Below are 22,467 nucleotides of genomic sequence, written 5' to 3' on the forward strand. Positions count from 1 at the left end.
CCGGCCTCGCACCCACTTCTGCCCAAGCACAGAAGAAGCAAGAACAGAAGTAGCTGGAGTCTTCAGACAGCTTTGCTAGAAGGTGGAAGGGCAGCTCTGTCCCCTCTCCCTCAGCTGGCCGCACTCGAGGCCCCTCTCCTGTGGCCCGTGGCCAACCCTCACCCGCCCCCAGTGGCAAGAGCAGAGCAGTACCTGGTGTGGGTCAGGGGACCCACTGGTCGTTCAGGCCTCCTGGGGGGCAGCGCACCGGGTCTGCTGAGAGAATTGGTCTTGGGTGGCCGCGGCTTTTTGGGCGGTATGGCAGGAACAGAGGGCTTCTGTAAATCCAGTTTTGGCTCTCTCTCTGGTCTTTCTTTAAGTCATTGTTTAAAAAGCATAAAGAAGACAGGGAGATCTAGCATAAGTGACAGTACTTAGGGGCAGACTGCTCGTTTCCTGTATTTAAAAAAAAAAAATCACTGAGGCTACTTGCAAAGGTGAAGTTGGAGGGTGAAGAGCATTATTTATTTTTTTTTTATTTTTATTTATTCATGTATTTTTAGAGCCTTGTTTATTTTTTTGGTCAAGTTAGGAAAATCCCCTCCACAGCTACAGCCCACCACCGGCCTTTGCCCGTGCTGGCCTGGAGGGCCCTTTTGGCCCCTGCCCGCCCGTGGTGAACTCCCGCAGATCCTTTCTCAGGCCTCCTCATTGGCCTGGCTGAACCATGACACTGTCACACTCCCTTCTCAACAGCTGAACCTACCCTCAGAGGCAGACTTTCTTACTCCCTCATCTGAGCCCAGAAAGGCAGCCCTTCATAAATGGGTTCCACTTGGCTACTTTCTGGGTGTGTATATGCCTGGCAGAGCCTGTAGGCCGTCAGTCCCCCAGGGCGGGGCCCGTGTCTGGTCGTCTCTCTAGATCCAACCCGGTGCCTGGCGCATAGCAGGTGCTCAGCAAATGGTTGATGAGTTTGGTCAAGAACCCACAGGACCTGCTAGGTGTGAGAAGGCAAGAGGCCTGATGCCTCTCAGGTCAGCCTGTGTAAAGTAAGTTTACTGAGCCAGTAAGTTTGGCGGGGGGCCATTTCTGGGAACAAAGAATTAATTCTGGATTCTTTTTGTGCACAGTTTGAACTTGGAAGGTAAACTGGGGTTTCACAGGTATTTGGTTTCCAAGGGTTTTTCGAGTCAGCTATTAGAATGATGTTAAAGTCAGATCTGGCGGCCAACTAAGCAGCCGCCTGACTGACAGCTTCGTGTTTTCTGTCCCCAGTTAGCCGTGCCCCATGTGTGGCGTAAAAAGCACACATCCACATTCTTCTTTATAAAGAGGGAACTTCAAAGAGCTGCCCACTGGAGGAGAGGCCGGTTCCCTATGTTCACTCGTAAGCTGGAACTCTGAGCAGTTTTGCTTGCAAACACACACTCATATTGCTCAGGTGCCCAGGAAGATTGGCAAAGCATTAAAAGGCCCACCAGTTACTATACAGACACCACTGTGCTCACCCCCGCACTTCAGGGGAATACGCTCCATCCGGGAATGCTGGGAGCTCACTCACTGTCCATGGGGACCAGAGGAGGAAGGGCGAGGCTCAGATGCAAAGGAGCAGAGACTCCTCCTGCTGGAATGTACTGGGGGGCGGCCTCTCTGGCAGTGTGCCGAACAAATGGGGGTGTTGAGCCCACCTCACAGGGAAGGCCAAGTCTCAGGGTGGGGCTGGCTCTCTGGCTCCCCTGTTGCTTCTCACCAGGGCTTCTGCCTTCTGGACCCACTGAGGCACTGAACAAGGAACCAGAGGAGTGGAAGGAACCAGAAGGGTGTGGTCACTTGGCCAGCCAACTAGGGCAGTTGTTCACATGTAAGCCGAGTCCTTATGTCAGTCAGCATGGAACAGAGCAGGAAGTTCCTGTGATGGAGTCTGGCTGTCAACCAGAGACTAGTCATGTGTCCTCCGTGTGGACAGGGGGCAGTGTTTGGGTATGTCACGGCACACACTCTCCTCAAAGGGCTGGTTGCATGATATACACATGATATACACATGGTTACATGATACACACATGATATACACATGACAACTCTGGTTGTCAACCAGAGACTAGTCATGTGTCCTCCGTGTGGACAGGGGGCAGTGTTTGGTTATGTCACGGCACACACTCTCCTCAAAGGGCTGGTTGCATGATATACACATATCACTGCTCTGGGACACAGACCTGTGTCCCTTTCAATGAGGTTCCACAACTTAGATTTTAAGTGTTCACTGTGAAGGAAAAGAGATGTTAACTTCTTAAGAGCTGGCAATGTTGGCAAAACTTTCGGCAGGCTGATAAAAAAAATATGAAATTTCACAATCAAATTTCATGAGGCCACCCAGGAGTATCTCCCAATAATTACATTCATTAATTCAGCATTTCTCTTGTGACTTCCAAATAACTGCTTTTTAAAATGGAATTTGCTCTGCCTCCTGTTCATAATAATAACATAGCACTTTTCCCATAAAATGTGTGATCAATCAAATCTTAGACACCTAACAAAATGAGTCTTTCCACAGCATGCAGATTTCTCTGGGAGATGTACTCAGAACAGTAGGGAGTCAAACACATTTGTAAATGTTGACTGTGTGGGTCCCGGGAAGCTACTCCCCTTCAGATGACTTTCCTGACCGCCTTCAGGGGACTGTGGGCCCTGAGCTGCTTCTCCCAGTTTTGCCATGCCCCTCCCCCCTAGCATTCTTGACCAAGCACATGTGTCTGTGACATAGTAGCCAGAGTCAAAAGTCCAGCAGTGACAGAGGATGACGGCTTTCATTTGTCCAGGTGGCAATTTCTCTCAGTCACAGGCACCTGTCAACAGGGAATAAGTGCCCTGGGGCACGAGGCACGGGAGAAGGTAGGATGGAAACTCTGGTTGATACATCCAGGGCCTCAGGAAACTTCTAGTCGGCACCTTGGCTTCAAGACGCTGCTGATGTAGGGAAGGCGGCAATGGCAGGAAGACTGGGATGGAAGAACCCCAATGTGTTAAGTGACTGGGCTGGTTGTTTTTCATTTGGTGAGGAATTCTGGCCCAAAAAAGCACCACATAACCCTCTCTCCTATTTCCTTAGAAATGGGATATTTAAAAGCAACCAAAATAAAACCATAATCACCATATTCCCCCCTAAAAACAAACTCTGTGGGCAATCTGGACTAGGCCCTGACCGACAGCTTTGTCTCCGGCTGTTCAAGCAGTACCAGTGAAGACTTGATTTCATACCTTTCTCATCTGTTCTGTTTGGAAGTGTTTCTGGTCTCTCAGGAGGTATCTTTTTAATTTCATGTTTTCTCTCAGTGGTACCTAAGGGGGAAAGGATAACAGTGATCAGAACATATTTTCTCTATCCATTTATTAGACACACCAGCATTTTAAATATTTATCAGGTACAGCAAAGTCAATAGACTTTTCTCCCCCCTAAGCTGAGCGCTGGTGTTACCTGGCAAATATAAGCCGCTTAGAAAACAGCAGAAGCCCTTTCTGGCCTATGTCACTAAGTTTGCCTGCCTATATGTCCTTAATTTACAAGGATGCCATTAATATTTTCTGATATTTAAATCTGACTTCCTTAGACATCAAAACAGTCACAGGAAATCACTGGGTGTGGGTGGAAAATAGGTATAGGCAAGTCAATCATCAAAATATGCAAATAATGGGTCACTGGCAATTGCTCTACAAATAAAAAGAAATTTCACAGGGATCTGGATCCTATGTTGTAGCCTCACATCTTTTGCTACCCCTCTCATTAAGAGGTGAGGTCTGTGTCCCCTGTCTGGAATGTGGGTAGGCTTGTGACTGCTTCAACCAAGGGCCAACATAATACCATATAATTTCCAAGGCTGTGTCATAAAAGACTGTGTCGCTTATGCTTTATTTGCTAGAACACTGAATGTCTGTGTGAGAAGTCCACAAACCTAAGGCCTGCTGAAGAAGCCATGTGTAGACATGGTCTACACATGCCCCCACCGAGCCCAGCCCTCCAGCCATTCCTGTCAAGGGCAGCCAGACATGACAGCAAAGCAGCCATCTCCAAAGTGGGTCCTCCAGCTTCCGCTGGCCCAGCGTTGCCAGCTGAGGTCCCAAATATCAAGGAGCGGAGAGACAAGATGTCCCAGCCAGCCCCTGTTCGAATTCCTGATCCCAGAAGCCATGGGCATAAGAAGATCGTTGTTTTCTGCCACCAGATTTGGGGTGGTTTGTTATGCAGCGATAATAACGAGAGCCTATTTTTAAGTAGAGGGATGTGCAGAGAAGATCTGTGGTTGCCCTTCAGTCCAGTATATCTGTGCCTGAATCCCTCAAATGTTACATATGACATTTTCCCAAATATACCTGCAGGGCTCTGTAGACTGCAGCTGCTCCCTCACCTGGGGTCCTCAGCATGGCCCGTGGCCTCAGGTGCATAAGCACATTTGCAAAACAGCTAAAGCATAAAACCAATCACAAGTTCTCCTCAGACTTAGAGACTTGCTTGAGTGCTCGGTGAATTCCTTACTGCCCATCCCTATTGATGGGTACCTGGAACTAAAATCTCAATGACACAGTATCAGAAGCCAAAGGAACTGAAAAAAAAAAAATCCACTGAACACACTTTACCGAAATCTCCTTAATGACTCATTACAAATTAAACACTGTATCTAATTTCTGTCAATTCCATATTTTTTGGGGGGGTTTTGGTCAAATAATCAAACATGAGGAAAGCTGATGATAAGGAAAATATAAATATCTACGTCCCTGTCACAAAGCAATTCCCAGGATTATTCAGCAGGATAAATTAAGGAGGGCACGGATTGCAAGGAGCACTGGGTGTTATCCACAAACAATGAATCATGGAACGCTACATCAAAAACTATAACATCATAAAAATTATTAAAAAAAAAACGAGCAGTAAGAATCTAGGAAAATTAAATGCCATCTTGCTTTGCCCCACAGAGATGCAGCATAACCTTACATAAAATTGCTTTAAAAGGAAAAGAATTTGCCTATCGTGCTACAATCTAGGCATCTAATGATAACGAAGATGTTTGTTATTCCTAGAGATACAGGAGGAACTAACGATCCTACTGCCATGAAGAACCCAATCCTAGTTACATTCTAGGCTCCTTGAGCCTTGGGCCACTCAACTTATCTCCTTGGTCTATAATCCATCACCAAAGCCTCGAGGAAAAGGGTCGTCAGAGAAAAGCAAAACAAGAGCCAGCTTTAATTTCAGCACAACAAAATATTGATCGGTGTGAACCACTAGGTGGCAAAATTAAACTGCTCAATGCAAACTACAACGCGGGGCGGGGGGGGGGGGGGGCGGAGCAAGAGACGTAATTAACACCTCATTTCAGGGCATAAGCTCCCTAATTCTCAACTATCCTAAAGGGAATGGTAAAGGAATTTGGGGTCAAGCGGATTACCACCCCCCAAATTCGGTGGGCCAAAAGGCCTTAAAAAATCACTCATTAATAAATTTGTGAATAAACCAATCTGGAAATTTATTCATACTTTAAATGTTATAGAAATATCACAGTTATTAATGTGTGGAACTAAAAATACCCCTACTCTTCTTCTGTTTAAGTTGTTAATTTTTTAAAATGCTACTTAACTAGTTATTCATGGAGGAATTTCTCCCCGTAATTAGTTCTTAACAATTATAAAGGAGAGTTCTATGGGGAAATATGAATGATCTTTTCTATGTATGAGAACCCTCTGTGCAATGAGTTACCAAACGTCCAACCACGTCATGTCTTCCTATGTTATTCAACCTTAATGTCTGAACTACACAGAAAAAGTGAATTGAACTCTTCTTAAGATGAAAAAAGTCTCATGAGGAAAGATATTTATTGCCAGAAGAACATTTTTTTGTTGGGGGGGGGTATGTGAAGTAAGTACAAATTTTGGTTAACCACGCATTTTTTTTTTTGGTTAAAAATTCAGCCCCACTGTACACGCGTGGTGAGGCTATGACCCATGGAAGCAATCCTCCCTAAGCTGACCCTCGAGATGAGGTAGGCGCGGGCAAAACAGGACAATTCAGTTCTTCTTTCCTCAAAAGCAGTTGATGAGAAATAAAAAAAATAATACAGCAGGGGAAAAAAAAACTGGTTTACTCCAAAGCAAAGTCTTTCTGGTCATTCACTTGGGAGGCTAGATTTTTTTTTTTTTTTTTTTTTTTTTTTGCTGTACCAGGGATACATTTTAATGGTATGTTTAACTTCTAGGAGAAGCAGCGACAGATTTAAAATCTGCCTGCTGAGACCAAGTGGTAAGTTCCCAATTTGGTGATCCGTCGCATTTGAATCTAAGAACCTTGAGCTCTCCCGAGGGTGCCGTAAATACACACAGAAAGTCACACGCTGTGTCCAGAACAGAAGCACATTACCTGCCCCTTGCTTGATGACAGGAGCGGACGGAGGAGGCGGCTTCTTGGGTCTCTGAAAAATGAGTCAAAACGATAACACATGAGATTGTTGGCAAGCCAATGAGATTGTTGGCCTGTCACATAAGGATCGAAGACATTGTTTTCTAGATGTAGTTTGGACAGTCCAGAGGAGCTCTCCAAAAAACTGAGCAAATCTCTCTCCGGGGATGTCAGGTTTTGGCACCTTTAAACCAACACTAAAATAAATTCAGCCTGCAAAACAAAACTCTGATGGACAAATGAAATACCATTTCCCCCTTTCTAAATTTGTAACAGCCTTCTGGAAAAGCACGGCTCAGCAAAAATGGCCTGCAACCAGCAAGCACAATGGTACTCCTACACTGAAACCGCATTTGCAATTAAGATTTAATCTGCTGAATAACCAAGTGATTCGGGAGAGTCACTGGGACAGCACGAAATCAGATCTGCTCTGGACAGGGGACCTTCAGCAAAAGCAGGCCAAGGGGTTGCTGTGGCTGGGAGTCAGTGGGTTCTAAACCTCTAGCCCTTCTGACCCCAAGGCTGGCAGGCCACTTGTGAGGCCCCCTCAGACCAGGTGTACCCTGGAAAGTGGAATGGAGCTTTTTTTTTGCATATTGGCTGTGGTCTGTTTTTCTCTCACAACCTGTCACTCTGTTAGGTGACGAGGCAGCGATGCAGTCGGTGGCATCCGCCCCTGAACCGGTTCCAGGGCCTCTCCTTGCTCACCCAGGATTGACTGTAGGAGGAAGAGGGTCAGGCTGCACTTGGCAAGTGATTCAGGGGCCAAGAATCCAGCCAGGGCACAACTCTTGGACACCATACTTGGATAGGGGAGCCAGAGGCGAGGAGAAAACCATCTCAATATCAAAGTCATTAAGGAAAGATAGAAACCAGAGGATTTGAGAATTGAATCCATGTTGCTGCTGATACTTCTCCCGACCCTCTCTGGGCCTTACACACCAGTGACTTTTTCAACAGCTCTAGAGAGTCTCTCCTGCACTCTGGAAACGTACCGCTCTGACATCACCACAAGGACCAGCCAAAGCACCCTGTAGTCCCCAGCCCCTACCCTCTGGGGCCCCCCAGGGTCTGCTATGGTACTAGCATGAAGGAGGAAATGATTTCGAGTAAAACCCTGAGAATAGGAGACCCGTGAAGAACTTTCGCAGGAGGCATCCCAACAGGAAGGCTCTGGATTCTGTGACATGTCACCTCTGCTCTTCAGTAGCTGGCTGATGTGGCCATTACCTGGAGGAAGTAGTGTAGCGTGGTGGCCGAGGGGTGGGGTTTCACAGCCTGACTGATTACAAATGCTGGCTCTTTCAAGTCTCAGTCATGGACATGGGGCAGGTGAACTGACCTAGCTAAAGCTTCTCATGTGGAAAATGGCAATGGTATTACCTCCCTCTTGAGAGGAGGTAGTTTCACACGCACAGGGAGTCAGTAAGCACTGCCCTAGTGAATCTTCGTGAGAAGACTTTAAGTAGTGATTTTAGTATGCCCATTTTGCAGATGAAGTGATTGAGGCTTAAAGAGATGAAGCCACTCCCTAAGTCACCATGCTATTAAATAGCATGAGGGCTGGGAGCCCAGGCCTGTGCTGTCTGACCCACAGGTCTACTCTGAGCCACTGCGAAGGACCCGCCTTGCCAGAGGGCATCCACAAGACAGCCCACAACACGGCCATATATAACACGCGGTATACACAAAAGCACAGGGAACCCTATCATGTGAAAGTTGGGGGGAAGAAAATATGGGTATTACGCTGCAGCTACAATATGAGCTCAGATCAACTACGTTACAAAATATACAGAAAGAGAAAAAGACTGGAAAGGAACCAATTTATAGCGTGATACCTGACTAGTATAGGATTATGGGCGTGTGTGTGTGTGTGTGTTTCCTTCTTAATATGTTTCGGTGCTGCCTATATGAGTACTGGCTAACGTCATTCTAAAAAAGAGACAGAAAAATGCTCTAAGGGCCCCCTCCCGCTGCACACAGGCTGTCCCGCTGGCGGAAGGCCCTTTCCCATCTGCCAGCCCCTTCTCGCTCTGCACTCCAGCCTCTTCCTTCTTCTGCCTCCCTTTTCTATCCTTGTATAAATTAGCTGGGGACAGATGTGTGTTTACCTAATGAAGTTATTGTTGAAACTCTGCCAACTAACCTTCCTTTACCTCAGGATCAGAGTAAGTTCTGATTCACAGACAGCGCCCTGTGGCCTACTTCTTCCCGGCCAAGCCCCAGCGATGCCTACCCTGTGAATGTCTTGCTCGCTTCCTGCTCCTTTGAAACATTTTATAACCAATTTCACATGAGCCTCCTCTTGCCGAGGCTGTTACCCCAGCGACCTTGCCTCAAACCACAGGACCCCAAATTAAAAAAAAAAAAAAAAGACAATTACAAGTCATCATGTTTTCCAAGATTACTGTGCAAAGAAAAAAAATCCCTCAGTGTTGTCAGATTGGACATGGAGCAGGCACACAGAATGTGACCGGGGCACGGCAGAGCGGCACCAAGAGAGAGGACAGGAGGCGTTAGGCTAAGAGACTGAGTGTGACAAGCGTGGTCATGGCAAGTGTGGGCTTGACAGTGGCGGAGGCAGGAGGCAGAGGTGTGAGGGGTTGTGAGGAGCCCTGGCGGTAGTGAAGGCAAGTGGGGCCAGTTCTGAAAGGAGGGCACAGTCTATGACTGTGTGCCTTGTACCCACCGGGTTTGATCCGCGCTGGCTGCGGGCCAGCTGTGCTTATGAGCGGAACGGGTTTACAGGCTGTCCTGCGTTTCTTGTTTTGTTTTGTTTTTTCTTTGACTGACTTCACTCGATGATGCCCTCAAACTTAGCCTTCCTGCCTCCTTAGAGGAAAATTGATGCCATGTTTCCAAAGAAGAGGTCTTTGAAGGTAATTCTAAACAAAAACTAGGGCCTGGGTTCAGGGGCAGCTCCAGACTGTCCCCCAAGTGATTAACAGATGACTGCACAGGAGCCTACAAGGATTTTCCTCTTTAAACGCAACAGGAAGACGGGGCAGCGAGAACTGAGAAGGCAGGCTGGGAAAATCTGTAGCAAAACGTGACAGGAAAGACTTCAGCACAGGCATTCATAATTCTTAAATCAAAAGACGTAAGCACGTCGCTTAGTCGGTTTTCCCCAAAATGTCCGACTGTGACCGGATGAAGGAAATAGCACGGAGGGGACCTCCAGGTTAAGTCGTAGCCCAGCGCGTGCTCTGCCGAGTTGACTGGCATTAGCCAGTGCCACAGGTGTGCAGTCAGAAACACCCTTTCAACCCAAGCAAGTATTTTAAGTCATGAATTTTTAGAGGCACTTGTTCTATTTCTTCTCTTTATCCCTGGAAATATAACACTCCTGATCCAAATTCAGATCACTTCAGCCTGCTCAATTTGTAGATCGATGCCAGAGACAGAGGATATTAGAGCTATGAATGATCACAGGGTCCCCTCTATACTGGGGAGACTGAGGCCCAGAGGGGCTGGGTCAATCACTGGGCAGGAGCCAAAGAGAGCCCAGAACTCATATCCCTCAATGTCCAGACTGTGGCAATTCATTAAGAGCCAGCATGAAAATGTTCCTAACAAAATCAATGAGCCAACATTTTCTGATTTCTAGGAGAGCAGAATGCGTTCTGCGGTCTTCCCATATGCAGGGTGTACAGGCCTGTGTGTGCCTGCGTGTGCGTCTGCCAATGTCAAGCCGTTGGCTTGGACACAGAAGCAAACTCCATCCTTCAAAGGATACGTTAACTAGATCTGATTTCTTACCATTATTACCAGGAAGGAAATAGATCTGAATGTTCTGGAGTGAAGACAGCAGGAAGGCAAGTCTTACTTCCTGCTGATGGATTTCTGAGCTGACTCTGCCCTTTGTTTGGCAAGCCTGGCCAGTCCCAGGCAAAGAGCTCATCAGCTGGCTCAACTGGCCTCCCTGGCAGGAATTCTGATTTGCCACTGGGCCTCTTGCCTTCAGAGTTCTGGCCCCACACATGTGGTTTGTTGAGAATAACCAGAGGAGCGTACTCCTGACGGCCAGGTACCCTTGAGGGGGGCACTTTGCTAGAGGGAAGCAAACCTTGGCTTGATTTTCAGCCTTGGGAAGCCCTCCTCCAGATATCCAGCTAAGTTCTCTAGAGGTGTCTGTGTGAAGCTGGAGAGGGAACAAAAATGGACAGTTCCTGACCAGGACATCCCTCACAGCTCTAGAAACACACGAAGGCCTCCACTCTGCTCTTTGGTTCCCTGTGATTATAGCATGTGCAAGGGCCCCTCTGCACCCTACAGAGTCCCTAGCACAGGAGGTCCCCAGGGGCCACCACAAAAACCTGCTCTCAGCAGGGTCTCTCTTGAGTTTCCTCTCCTTAACCTTTGGCCCGGTGGCCTGCATCCCTGGTCTCCCTCTTGGCTGGGCCCATCTAGAATGCTAGCCTATTGGGGAATCATGCAGGCTTTGATATTTGGCTTCTCCCCAAGATGCTCTCACACTTTACCCCCTTGGCTCATGCCTCTGCTCCCTCTGCCCACTGCAAAAGTGAAGCCTCAACTCCATGCCCAGACCTCACATCCAGATAGAAAGACCCGAGCTCCACTATGTCTGGGAGGAGGAGTCTGACAAGGGACCTGACTTCTCCCTGCCTCCCCTTCCCCTTTCAAGCTAGTGCAGGAGAGAGCAGTTAAGTAGGAGGAGAGGGGTCGAAGGAAGGGAAGGTACACGTGGTCACCAAATGACAAGCCAATCTTGACAGCCAACCCTGTACCGAGCATGCTGCTATGGGCTGAATGTTTGTCCACTGAATGGATCCCAAATTCCTGTAGTGAAACCTAATCCTCAATGTGGGGTGTGTTGAGGTGTTGCGTTTAAGGGGGTGACCAGGTCATGAGGGTGGCACCCTGAAAGACGGGATCAGTGTCCTTACAGAAGAGACCCCAGAGAGCTCCCCTACCTCTTCTGCCATGTGCGGGCACAGCAAGAAGACAGCCATCTACAAACCAGGAAGTGGACCCTCACTAGATGTCACTTCGGCTGGCACCTTGACCTTAGACTTCTCAGCATCCAGATTGTGAGAAATAAAGTCCTATTGTTTATAAACCACCCAGTCTATGGTATTCTGTTCCAGCAGTCTGAACTAAGACACATACTTCCGGGCCCCATGGAGGAGAAGCTTGGGACGCGGGCTCTGCCTTCAAAGAGATGACAGCTTGGGCAGAGCAGTGACAGAGAAGCACGCCAGGCAAGGGTACAACTGAATGAGGGGCTCAACTGAGCGAGTACAGGCTGTAAGAACCAGCAGAGAAGGGAGAAGGGGGCCATCCAGGCTACTTCAGGGAAGCTCAGTTAGGGCTCCGCCATTAGGTTATGCTTGGGTGACATTAGTGCCTCCATGGTTCCCATCTCTGCAGGTGAAATTACCCAGAAAACTACACGTACAGACAAGGTTGTAGGTGAATTTTTTTTCACAATGGTGATAATTGGAAGCACATATTTGCTTCTCTTTGGAAGACCATTTGGGGGAAATAATTCATTGGACATCTTTAGAAACTAGAAGTACTGGTTCTCAAAAGGCTGAAGGACATGGCTAGGAAAAGAGAAAATTTGGGTTGAGTCGGTTTTATAAACTGGGTTGTCAGACGATGGGGGCTGAGGTAAGGGGCCTCCTAGGAAGGTGGTAAAGAGAATGTAGTCACAGCTACACTGGCAAAATCCCCCTCCAGCGGACTAGCCATTGTGGGAATCCAGCAAGTCCTTTCCTTTCCTGTGAAAGTCTGGACAAGACTGCCGAGCGATCTTAAGGTCGGCACTTGGCCATAACTGAGAAAGTGGGGAACATACTGGATTGCACCACAGCGTACCTGGAGATGGACAATGAACAGGAAGCGTCCGATCAGCTGTGAACCCCGAGAGCCGTGGAGAGTTGCTCAGGCCGAGGGTGCCGTGTGCTCGCCAGCAGCCTCTGGGATGAGCTGAGTTCAACACACAGCTCCCCGGGCGCACCCCACCCTCTGGTGCATAAGGGGGCCTCCAGCTAGAACTGCAGGACCCGTGGTGAGGGCCACCAGCTCTTGCAGAAAGCACCAAAGAAATGTGGTTTCCTGTGAAATCTGGCTTCTAAAAAACCTGGCCCGCAGGGAGCGAACGCCCTGGGCAGGCAGACCCATGTGTTCCAGACTGGCTGACATTTCAGTTCTTGTTGCAATTAGTAAGCTGGCAGTCTGCTCGCTGGGTAAGTCTCTGCGAGTTGGCAAAGGTGAGCCTGCATCGCAGCCACAGGCATCTTTAGAAATTTTTGAGGGAAGGTTTCTGTGTACCTGAGAGGCAGATCCTCTGCTGTAGAACATTCACTGGGGGAACCTTGGCAACGCACTGGTTCTTGACATGGTCTACAAACTCAGAAGGGTCCTTCATGTCAATGGACCCTAGAACAGTAACGTCCTCTTCAGGTGATTTGAACAGTTTCTCTTCACGGCTCTAGAGCTCGAGACTTTTTCTTAAAAAGCAGTCCTTCAGGAACATTATCGTTCAGGATATCTACTCTATTTTTTTTTCAATGACGGTGAGTTTTCTGCTGTTCTTGAGAGTTCAAGTTCCCCATTTTCCTTCCATAATGATGACAGAGCATGTGCACCGCTTCACTGGAGCTCTCAGAATGTTTAATCTTTCCATTTTGATATTCAGTTTTACTGTCAAGTCTCAAAACAAACAGCCAGCCATCGAATCTAGGTTCTCTCATAAATAGCTTACATAATTGCTCTAAAATATGCACCAAGAGACCAACGGGTGCTCTCCCCCCCCCCCCCCCGGGAACATCTTGAGAGAAAGCCCCAAAGTGTTTGTCACCTAATGAGAGAGAATCTGCCAGGAACTCTGAACGAAAGCCCTCCAGGAAATTCCAGAAGGCTCTGTGGTAACCACCTGAGTCCGTACCGAGCCACAGCAGAAAAGAGCCAGCCTCCTCAGAATGCTTTGGTGACGCCTACTGATTCAAGAGGTCTGTTGCCGAGTAAATGCTCTTTGCTGCTGTCTACCCTAATCACCCCAGCCCGTCCTCTTTTCTGGGTGAATGGCTGCAGCCCCAGCCACTGGCAAGACAAGATGACATGTGCTGAAACTGGTGGCAGAATAACGTTTCAGACTCTGTCATTCACACAGTGCATTTGTGCTAATGATTCTAATCATCTTCACACAGCCAACTCAGCAAACAAGAGCCCCAGCTCCCGCCACGCTGTCACCAGCTCACCAATCCTCTGCACACCGCGATAAAGGCTGCTAGAGCGGCCAGTGCAAAGCTGGTTGGCTGGTTTTGTGGGCTGAGGTGGGGGGGGATGAAAAGGATGTAATACTTCACATGTTCTAAAAGCTGAATGTCACATTATACAACCACTCCTCAGCTGTGGGTATTACTTTGTCTGACAGGTTTGACTATTGTTTCCCTCAGCCGAGTCATCTTCTTCTCAGGGATGTGGTTAAAAGACCTATCAAAGAGATGGTGGCTGCTTGTCCGAGGTTGGCGAGATGCCCACAGGGCCCCCAAAGAGCGTGCACACCTCAACGAGCAAGCTGAGTCCGCTCCTCACTGACAACTCCACACTCTCGGTGGAAGCCTTCCCTTAATACCTTATGTAACAGAGCAGAGCTTCTAGAAGGGCATGCCATGGAATCACTCTCACCTGGTGCCATTACTACCCCACTAAAATATGACTAGGAGCTAGAAAGCAAGGGGCCACAGTAGAGGCAACCAAAGACTTAGCCCATTTGTTAAAAGAATTATCCAGATTTTACCTCAGCCTTCAAAATCATAGTATCTCCCGCAGAACCAGCAAGGTGGCAAATGGCCAGCAGGACAGCATGCTCGCTGCGATTCCTTGGCCACAGGGAAAGGAGTCACCGGGAAGGTCTTGGCATCCGAATGCTTCAGAACGTGAACAATTTCTACCAGGCTTGCAAAGATTGGTGAGAAGGGTCAAACGGGCAGTCTGGACGGCCCTCTCCCCTCCACTCCTTGGAAGAGGCCCACCCTCAATGTCCTTTTGGAAAGGTCCAGCAGGTCTCTATGGCTCCGAACATCAGACCTGCTGCCTGACGCTAAGCCCACGAGGGCAGCAGCTGTGTGCACTCTTCCCTTCTCGTCAGCCAGCACGGCAGCTAGCCCAAGAGAAGGGACCCCATGCGCACACGGTAGATGAAGAAATAAACACAAAACATAACTGCCAGGCAGCAGATCGTGAAAAAAATATGAGAAGCAACATGAAGATTATGCCATTCTGTGCTCGTCTGTCTCTACAAATGTATTTTTTAAAGTACTAGATTTCTTTTTGAAGGCTAGCCTCAAAGTTCTCAGATGCATTTGGATTCCCAGGGAAGCTCATAAGGACATCAGGATAACTGTGTTGATTTGACCGGCTGAAACAAGATGAACCAGAGTCCGACATCTATCATTATGGCCCAGTTTCCACTGAGGCCTTCCCACACTCGTGCGCACAGTAATTAAAAAGACAGGAAGAGTTGACCTGTGTGGGGCCTTTACCAAGCACCAGGCGCCAGGCTAAAGAATCCCTATTTTCTCAACAGTTCAACAAGGTAGGTACGCTTCTCACAGTTTTGTAGATGAAGATACTGAGGCTCAGACACATCCCGTGAGGTGACCTTGAACAGAACAAGTGACAGGGCCACAGTCAGGCCCGGGTCCAGTTGAAGCTGTGGCCTAGAGTCACGAGCACTCTGCTCTCTACACGGCTGCCACACCTCACGCCTGTGTCCTCTTGCTTCAAAATGTTTACTATCCCGTCGGTACTAAATGTTGGCCTCTGTTTTTCTCGGGGGTGGATTCTGTCCACTAATAACCCACCACACCTTGACCTGCCAATAAAAATGGCTCAAGTGATTTTGTTTGCTGGAAGTTTTTTCTTGAATGGAGAACCCTTCTCTGTTCTAGGAATTTATTCCCCTCCTCCGATATAGTCAGGAACTGGAAGGTGGAGCTGTCATCACTCAGACAGATACCTGCTTCTATAGCAGCACTTCCCAAGCTGTAATGTGGAAACGGTTCGCCGGAGGGTCTTGTTACATGCGGGTTGTGAGGCCCAGGTCGCAGGTGGGGCCTGAGTATTTCCAACAAGCTCCAGGTAATGCCGATACAGTGTGGCCCGTGGACCAGCACTAAGAGTCAGGGATATAGAAAACACCAGGAAGCAGAATCCAGATTCTCTGAACCCCAAACTTAGTTCCAAGAGAGAATAACGCGTGTGGAGCAGAACACTCTTCTGCTGAACAATACAGGAAAGCAAGCTATCCTAAAGCCTAAGGGGGTGGCCCTAGGCTTCAAACAATCTGAAGATCGGCAGGGCATGACCTTGGTGGGTCCCAACACCGCAGCTTCTTGAACCAACACATTCGTTCATCAAAGCAGTACGTACACCATCGATGCTGTTCAGTATCCTTAGCAACCAATCCACCAATGTGTAGCTATCCTTCATAAACGCCAGCTCTATAGGAACGGTCATGGGTCAAGGCTAGGTTCATGGTCCAGTAGCAGTGCCCCAACAGGCGTAAACAGGAACCAGTCCAGAAAGGCAGGCAGAAGTCAAGCAAAGCCTGAGCAAATAGCCCTGAGGTGCAGAGCAGAATGGGAAAGACCAATTTCTGCCCCCTTATGATACAATGTGCTTCTAACTTTTCCAAAATTTCTTGTTCCACCCTCATCAGAGAGACAGTACACCTGGAGTGAGGCAAAGACGGGCTGGCTCACTGAAACCACAGCATTGGAAAACGGGTCCCCACAAAGAGAAAACAGATCAGAGGTGTAGGCAAACACACATATGGACAAATGTGTGTATACAAGGCCACATGTGTACACACAGTGTAAGAACATCAGTGGCCTCGCTCTGCGTCCTCTGTTTCACAGCGTGCTTGGCAGCCACCCGCCTGGCCAGCACTGGGCTGCTCCCCACCCATACGAGGACATCCCGCACAGGAGGGAGGCAGTCCGCTTACCAAACGGAGTGCCCGAGAGTTCTTGCCATCGGGTGTTTATATGTTCCAGGCACCACACCCAGGGCTTTACACACACTATCTTATTTATTCGTGCAGCAACACCAGAATAAGGATCACCGTGACCAGCTGTCAGATGAGGAAACTGAGGCTAGGGGAAGATAATGAACACGTTCACACTCGTGCCCAGCCTACCGTAGGGCAGAGGGCTCCAAAAGCAGGTCCACTGAACTAAAATGCCAGGGCTCTTCAGTGGCCCACTAAATTCCCTCCCCTGGGATCCCGAGACCCATCATGGGAGCCACATGCTGACGGCATGTGGAGCGCTGACCTCGAGGCCAGGAAGACTTACGTTGCCCTCCTTTTCAAAGTCAGGTGGAAGCAGCTTCACGAAGTTATCAGGGAACACTCCTCGTCTGCCGTTGAGCTCTCCTTCCCACCAGCCCACATCGATGCAGTCCTAAGAAACGGGAGAGCAGAGAGTGAGAAATGGGGCAAGCACCCTCTGGAGAGGTCCCATGCCCTTTTTATTTTATTTTAAAGATTTTATTTATTTATTTGAGGGAGAGAGAGTGAAAGAGTACAAGCAGGGAAAGAAGAAGAGGGAGAGGGAGAAGCAGGCTCCCCATTGAGCAGGGAGCCCGATGCGGGGCTCCATCCCAGGACCCTGGGATCATGACCTGAGCCGAAGGCAGAGGCCTTAACCCACTGAGGCACCCAGGCGCTCCCTTATTTTATTTTTTAAAAGATTGTATGTATGTATGTATGTATGTATAAGATTTTATTTATTTACTTGACAGACAGAGACACAGGGAGAGAGAGAGCACAAGCAGGGGGAGTGGGAGAGGGAGAAGCAGACCCCCCGCAGGGCGGGGAGCCCGATGCAGGACTCAATCCCAGGACCCTAGGAGCCAAAGGCAGACACTTAATGATTGAGCCACCCAGGCGTCTTAGACTGTATTTATTTAAGAGAGAGACAGACAGAGAGAACGAGACAACACAAGCAGGGTGAGGGGCACAGGGAGAAGCAGGCTCCCTGCTGAGCAGGAAGCCCCATGTGGGGCTCAATCCTGGGACTCTAAGATCCGGAAGGCAGACGCTTAACCAGCTGAGCCACCCAGGTGCCCTGGTCCCACAACCCTTTTAGAGAGAATGGAGGGAGGCCCTTTCCTTGAGGCCACTACCAGCGCAACAGTGGTTACTGAGATGAAGTCAGCACAAATCTCCAAAGTCAGATGGGAGAACAAAAGCACAAGTGTGCCAGAGCTGTGGGCTGGGACTCAGAACCCAGGGCTGCTGTCAGAGGCCCTGCATCAACCCGATCCGCTTTTCTTTAAAGATGGGATGATAATATGTATTTTCTTCGTCTTAATTTTGCTGAAGCTTTAAAATTATTTCATTAACCGCAAACGTGGCTTCAGGAAATACCACATGCACAAATGTCCTCGTTGATTGGCCTGACATAAATCTTGTGAAAATTAAAAAGGGGCCTTGCGACAGTCGGGCAAGCATAAGAAGAATCACACTTTTGGCAAGCTCGTGAACACACCACCGCCCGTCCTCACCTTCTCCTCTCCGTGGTGATGGGGCACCGCTGTCATTGGGAAAAGCCCTTCCCCCACCTTACAGAACTCAATGTTTGCTCACTAAATGAAAGAACAAATCAATCTACTCATTCTTCCAGTTCAAACCCGCTACCCTACTCTGTTCATTCCCTCGTCAGAAGCTTTCTGAGCGCCTGTTTCGCGCGAGGTGCGGGGGAGAGCGCGAGACTATCCCAAGCTTCCGACCCAAGCCGCACAGCCTTGTGGTTCTCCTGGGCCTTCCACCTCAGGCCACAGAACCATTTCTATTTTGCTCTAGTTTTATATCTCACATTTGTCCTCTGGCTCCAACTCCACTTCTACCCCCTGGTCCAAGACTCACCGGGCCTACCGCAAACCCCCCCACTTGGGTGCTTCTTCCTGCCCTGTGTGCGGACAATGTACACACCCTGCTCTTGGGTACCATCCTTGAGTAAAAACCCAATTCTCAGACTGTGACCAACAATTCCTGCTACAGCCAAGAGCCAGCAGAGGCTTTCCAGAAAATGTTAGTAACACGTAGGCCTTTGAAAGTCACGTCTGAAGCGCGGCAAGCTCACGCGACAACGGGAGGAGATCGTGCTCAGGGCCCATGGAGAGACACTCACGGTCCTCCACCACACCAGAGGGGGTGGGGAAGGGGCCAGGAGGGCCCAAGCTGCAGATGCACAGCGGGCCTAGGGCCCCACTGTAGACCCCTGAGGGCCACAGTGTATGTGAGATCATACATCTTAGCAAGGCGAGGAACGTATCTGCCTTTTTGACCATTTATGCCCCCAGCCCACCGCACAATGCCCAATAATAATAAGTATTTGTGGAATCAATGGGGACTTTTTCTAATCCTGAGTTCTCTGATCTCCAGCAATCAGGACAAAGTAGCCTCTAGTGACCTTAACTCATGATGATTTTACATAAGAAAAGGTCCACCTCAGGTGAGAAGTAAATGAGCACCACCTCCCTTCTCCCAGAGGTATCTGTTACGGAGATAAATGAACTCTTTAGAAGAGGTGTGGGTTTTAGAAATGGATCCTTAATCATGGATGGTAAATTCTAGTCCTGACCAACACCGAAAAACAGGCACTTGAAGCATCAAGTTCAGATTTACCCAGGACAAACTGAGGTTCAAAAGACAACATGAGGGAATGCTTATCTTTCTTGGAAAATGATAAGAGAAGCCCAGGTAGGTATTCTGGTCCTGCTCAGGTCACATCACTCCCTAAACAATCTAGCATCAGTCCCCACAGAAGGATCCATGAACGGGGACTGTGATGGTGGCAAAGTACGATGGCGTCTGATGTTCCTCCAGCTCTGAGAAGATCTCGTCATCAACTATCCCAGAAAATCTTGCCAAGGAGTAGGGGGTGACATTCCTTTACTTTTAAGTCCTTAGAAGTTAAATCTTTCAATCCAGATGGCTCTGCTTTTGAGGAAATGCTTGGCACCTTTTTTTCTCCTCTTTTTCTGGACAAGTCCTCTTCTCCTCAAACCCAGCTTGAAATTTACCTTTAGGAAAGTGATAACGATGAGTGCTTTATCTTGTCTTGAACACTCACAACTGTGTTAATTCGCATTTCATGATATTCACTTCAACAAACATCCATGAAATGCAAAGTATCTTAAAGTTCCTTCTGTTGGCACCAGACATGAAACCTGCAAAGAACATGATCCTAACTCCAGGGAGCTTAGAGATTTACGCAAAAGAGCCCCCCACCATATTATACAAGGTCCCTTTGGATGACCTTTATCAACCAAGAGTTCTGGTACCAAAGAGGAGAAAATCATTAACAGCTTTTCAAACCATCTTAAATCTTGTCATGGGTGAAGCGTTTGCTTATGTGCAGACTGAACTTCCCTGCACATTCATTTCAGAGCACCTGATACAGAATTACATCCACAAAAGGCACTCAAATATTGTTTAGTGCTACATTTCTTTTCAAAAGCTTTCTTCCAAACTTTCCAACTGGTGCAAATCTATGCCTCACTTTAGTCTTCTGCAAGCACTAATCCAAGAATCATTGTAATGAACCCTTTCCCTTCACATGTGAGAAAAACAATGAAGAAATTTTTAATAAGCAGAAGCATATCCAGAGTAACTTTAGAACTCATACATGCTTACAGGGCAAAATAGGGTGTAGGACATATTTACTACACCTCCCATCAGTGGAGAATGGCTTGGATGGCTCATCTCTCCTTGGCTTCTTAAGGAAAACATTAACAGTACTAATCATTGTGTACTTCAAGGTAACACAGGGAAAGCGTGAAGGTAGAACACAACCTGTCCTACTGTTCTGATTGGTTAAGAGGACAAACACAAGGCTCATGGATGAGATAAGCACGTTCCAAAAAGAAAATGGTCAGTGTGTCTTAGGACATGGAGGAAAGTGAAAGGGGGAGCCCCACTGCAGGACAGAAGCCAGCCCGAGTCAAGGTACCTGGCGAGGGATAGAGACTGAGAGCGAACCAGGGCCCTTCTTACCCCCTAGCAAGAGAAGCTAATTTAAGGGAAACAGGAACAATTCTGACAGCAGAATGAGAAGCAGAATACCTCCTCGTCAACAAACCAGGAAGAAGAACAAACCTTCTGATGGTAGAGATGAAGAGACAATTATTTGTATGAGGGCTGTGCTTCTGGAAGTACAAAAGAGCACCAAATTCAATTTATTTACTGAGAACTGAAAACATGCAGGATAGCAGAGGAATTCAGGGACGAAAGAGAAAATTATAAAGTCCTTATCAGGGTTCCGGAGCTCAGAGCCTAGTGTGAGAGGCAGACAGTGAATCACCATGGAGCAGAAACACCGGCAGGAGTGCTCAGTCGGATTTAAAAATAAGTGGGTCCAAGAAAAACCAGGTAGCCCCAAGAGGGAACGAGGGGTAAACCAAAGCAATGAGAAAGGTCAAAGGCAGGATCGTGGAGCATGAAGGAAGGAAAGAGAGAGAGTGGGAAGTCGGGGTCTTGGAAGAGAACATTCAAGAACTGGCACTTAGGATGGAGGCAGTGCCTGGCTCCCAGGGGACTCCCAACCAATATCTACTGAACAGCGATGTGAGGTGTGAGGCAAGATGGCACCCACAAGTGGCAGGAGCAGAATGGAGGGACATGTGGTCAGTGATTTGTGAGGCCAGAATGTCATCAGGGTGGACTGGATGTCCCCAAGGAGGATGGTGGGAGGCGCGTGAAAGCAGGACAATGAGATAGCGGCCGACCAGTGAGGAGAGAGGCAGTGCAGCCAAGATACTGGAGAATGTGAGGGTGACTGTTTACATTCTTTTCAAACCTGGGACACTATCAATAATCACACCAGTCCCACAGATATAACCCAAGATGATGATCACCCTGGTGGACTATGAGATTCCAACGATGAGGACAGGACAGTATAGGCAGTCGAGGGGGTGGCTTCTGAATGAGGCAGGAGTTTGCAGTGGGAAAGAGTGAGAGGTCAGCATGTAGATGAAAGTTTCCAGAACAACGATGATTAGAAATAAGCTCTACTGTCACAAAAGCAGAGGAACGTAGACCTGGACTCTATCAAGAGCCTGGAGTGTGGAAAGAATAGTATTTCTGACAGAGAATGTTCACTCTTCTATGACCAAGTCCCCAAAATGGTTTCTCTATGCCTCATCACCAGGCAGGTATTTGAGTAAAATATGCTATTTTCCTTATAAAAAACAAATGATGTTTTACCTTTGAAGGCATGAATAAACAGAGCCTTAGCTCTGCTGTACCCCTACCTCTACATTCTGTGCTCTGTCAGGTTACCGGAGCTATCTCAGGGAGAGGGGAAAGACAGCAAACTGGGGCCAGCTGAGACTTGAGCGCTCCACTAGTTATAAAAACTCTGGCTCTCGGTTTCTTGACACACAAGAAAATCTTGGCGAGGCATAAAGAGCGATATGACCGCTGGTGGTTATCAGCATTACAGCAATTCTATGGACTGGTCCCAGGGAACCTGAGGGACAATGTGGCCATGAAAGCTTCTGAATTAAGCTCACACACATTTGTCACCACCCTTGGGTGAAACCTTCAGTGGCCGCAGCTCACACACTTGGAAGAAGGACGAGGTGAGGGACACCAAGGCCCCAGGGCGCAACTGAGGAGAGAGAAGTTGCCCACACCCCAATGTCCTGCCTTCATCCACTCGATCCTGCCACAGGAGCCCCTGTGGAACATGGCTGAAGCATTCCAGCACTTCCCACGGTGACCACAGCGAGGGCCGGCTCATGGCCGCTCCCTGATGGACAACTTGTTGGCCGAAAGTCACCAGTGAGCTCTGGTGTATCTGCGTCTAAGTCTTGGCACTACAAATGTTGAGAAAAGACAAACTTGCCACCTGGCTTGTAAATTGGTTAAAACAAGCCACAACCTCGTCCTGGGCTCCCTTTTGTCGAGAATGCAAAGAACCTAAGAGTTTAGGGTTTCTCAAAGTTAGCTGCACATTTAGAATCACTGGGGGAGTTTTTAAAATTCCCAATGCCTGGGCTAC

At 48.3% G+C, this 22,467-nt stretch overlaps 1 protein-coding gene across 2 annotated transcripts in view; it reads right to left on the reverse strand.

The window, feature by feature from the left end:
- Nucleotides 1–22,467, reverse strand: part of SH3KBP1 (SH3 domain containing kinase binding protein 1) — a 338,393-nt gene that overhangs the window by 47,782 nt on the left and 268,144 nt on the right. For both annotated transcript variants that reach the window (XM_080831325.1, XM_080831326.1), the window contains 4 exons: nucleotides 16,753–16,860; nucleotides 6,386–6,437; nucleotides 3,238–3,318; nucleotides 193–352 (listed from right to left, as the gene is read on the reverse strand). In XM_080831325.1, the coding sequence (XP_080687451.1) occupies nucleotides 193–352; nucleotides 3,238–3,318; nucleotides 6,386–6,437; nucleotides 16,753–16,860 (401 nt within the window). The remainder of the gene's footprint in view (nucleotides 1–192; nucleotides 353–3,237; nucleotides 3,319–6,385; nucleotides 6,438–16,752; nucleotides 16,861–22,467) is intronic.

This window comes from Martes martes (genome assembly GCF_963455335.1).
Source record: "Martes martes genome assembly, chromosome: X".
Taxonomy (NCBI): Eukaryota; Metazoa; Chordata; class Mammalia; order Carnivora; family Mustelidae; genus Martes; species Martes martes.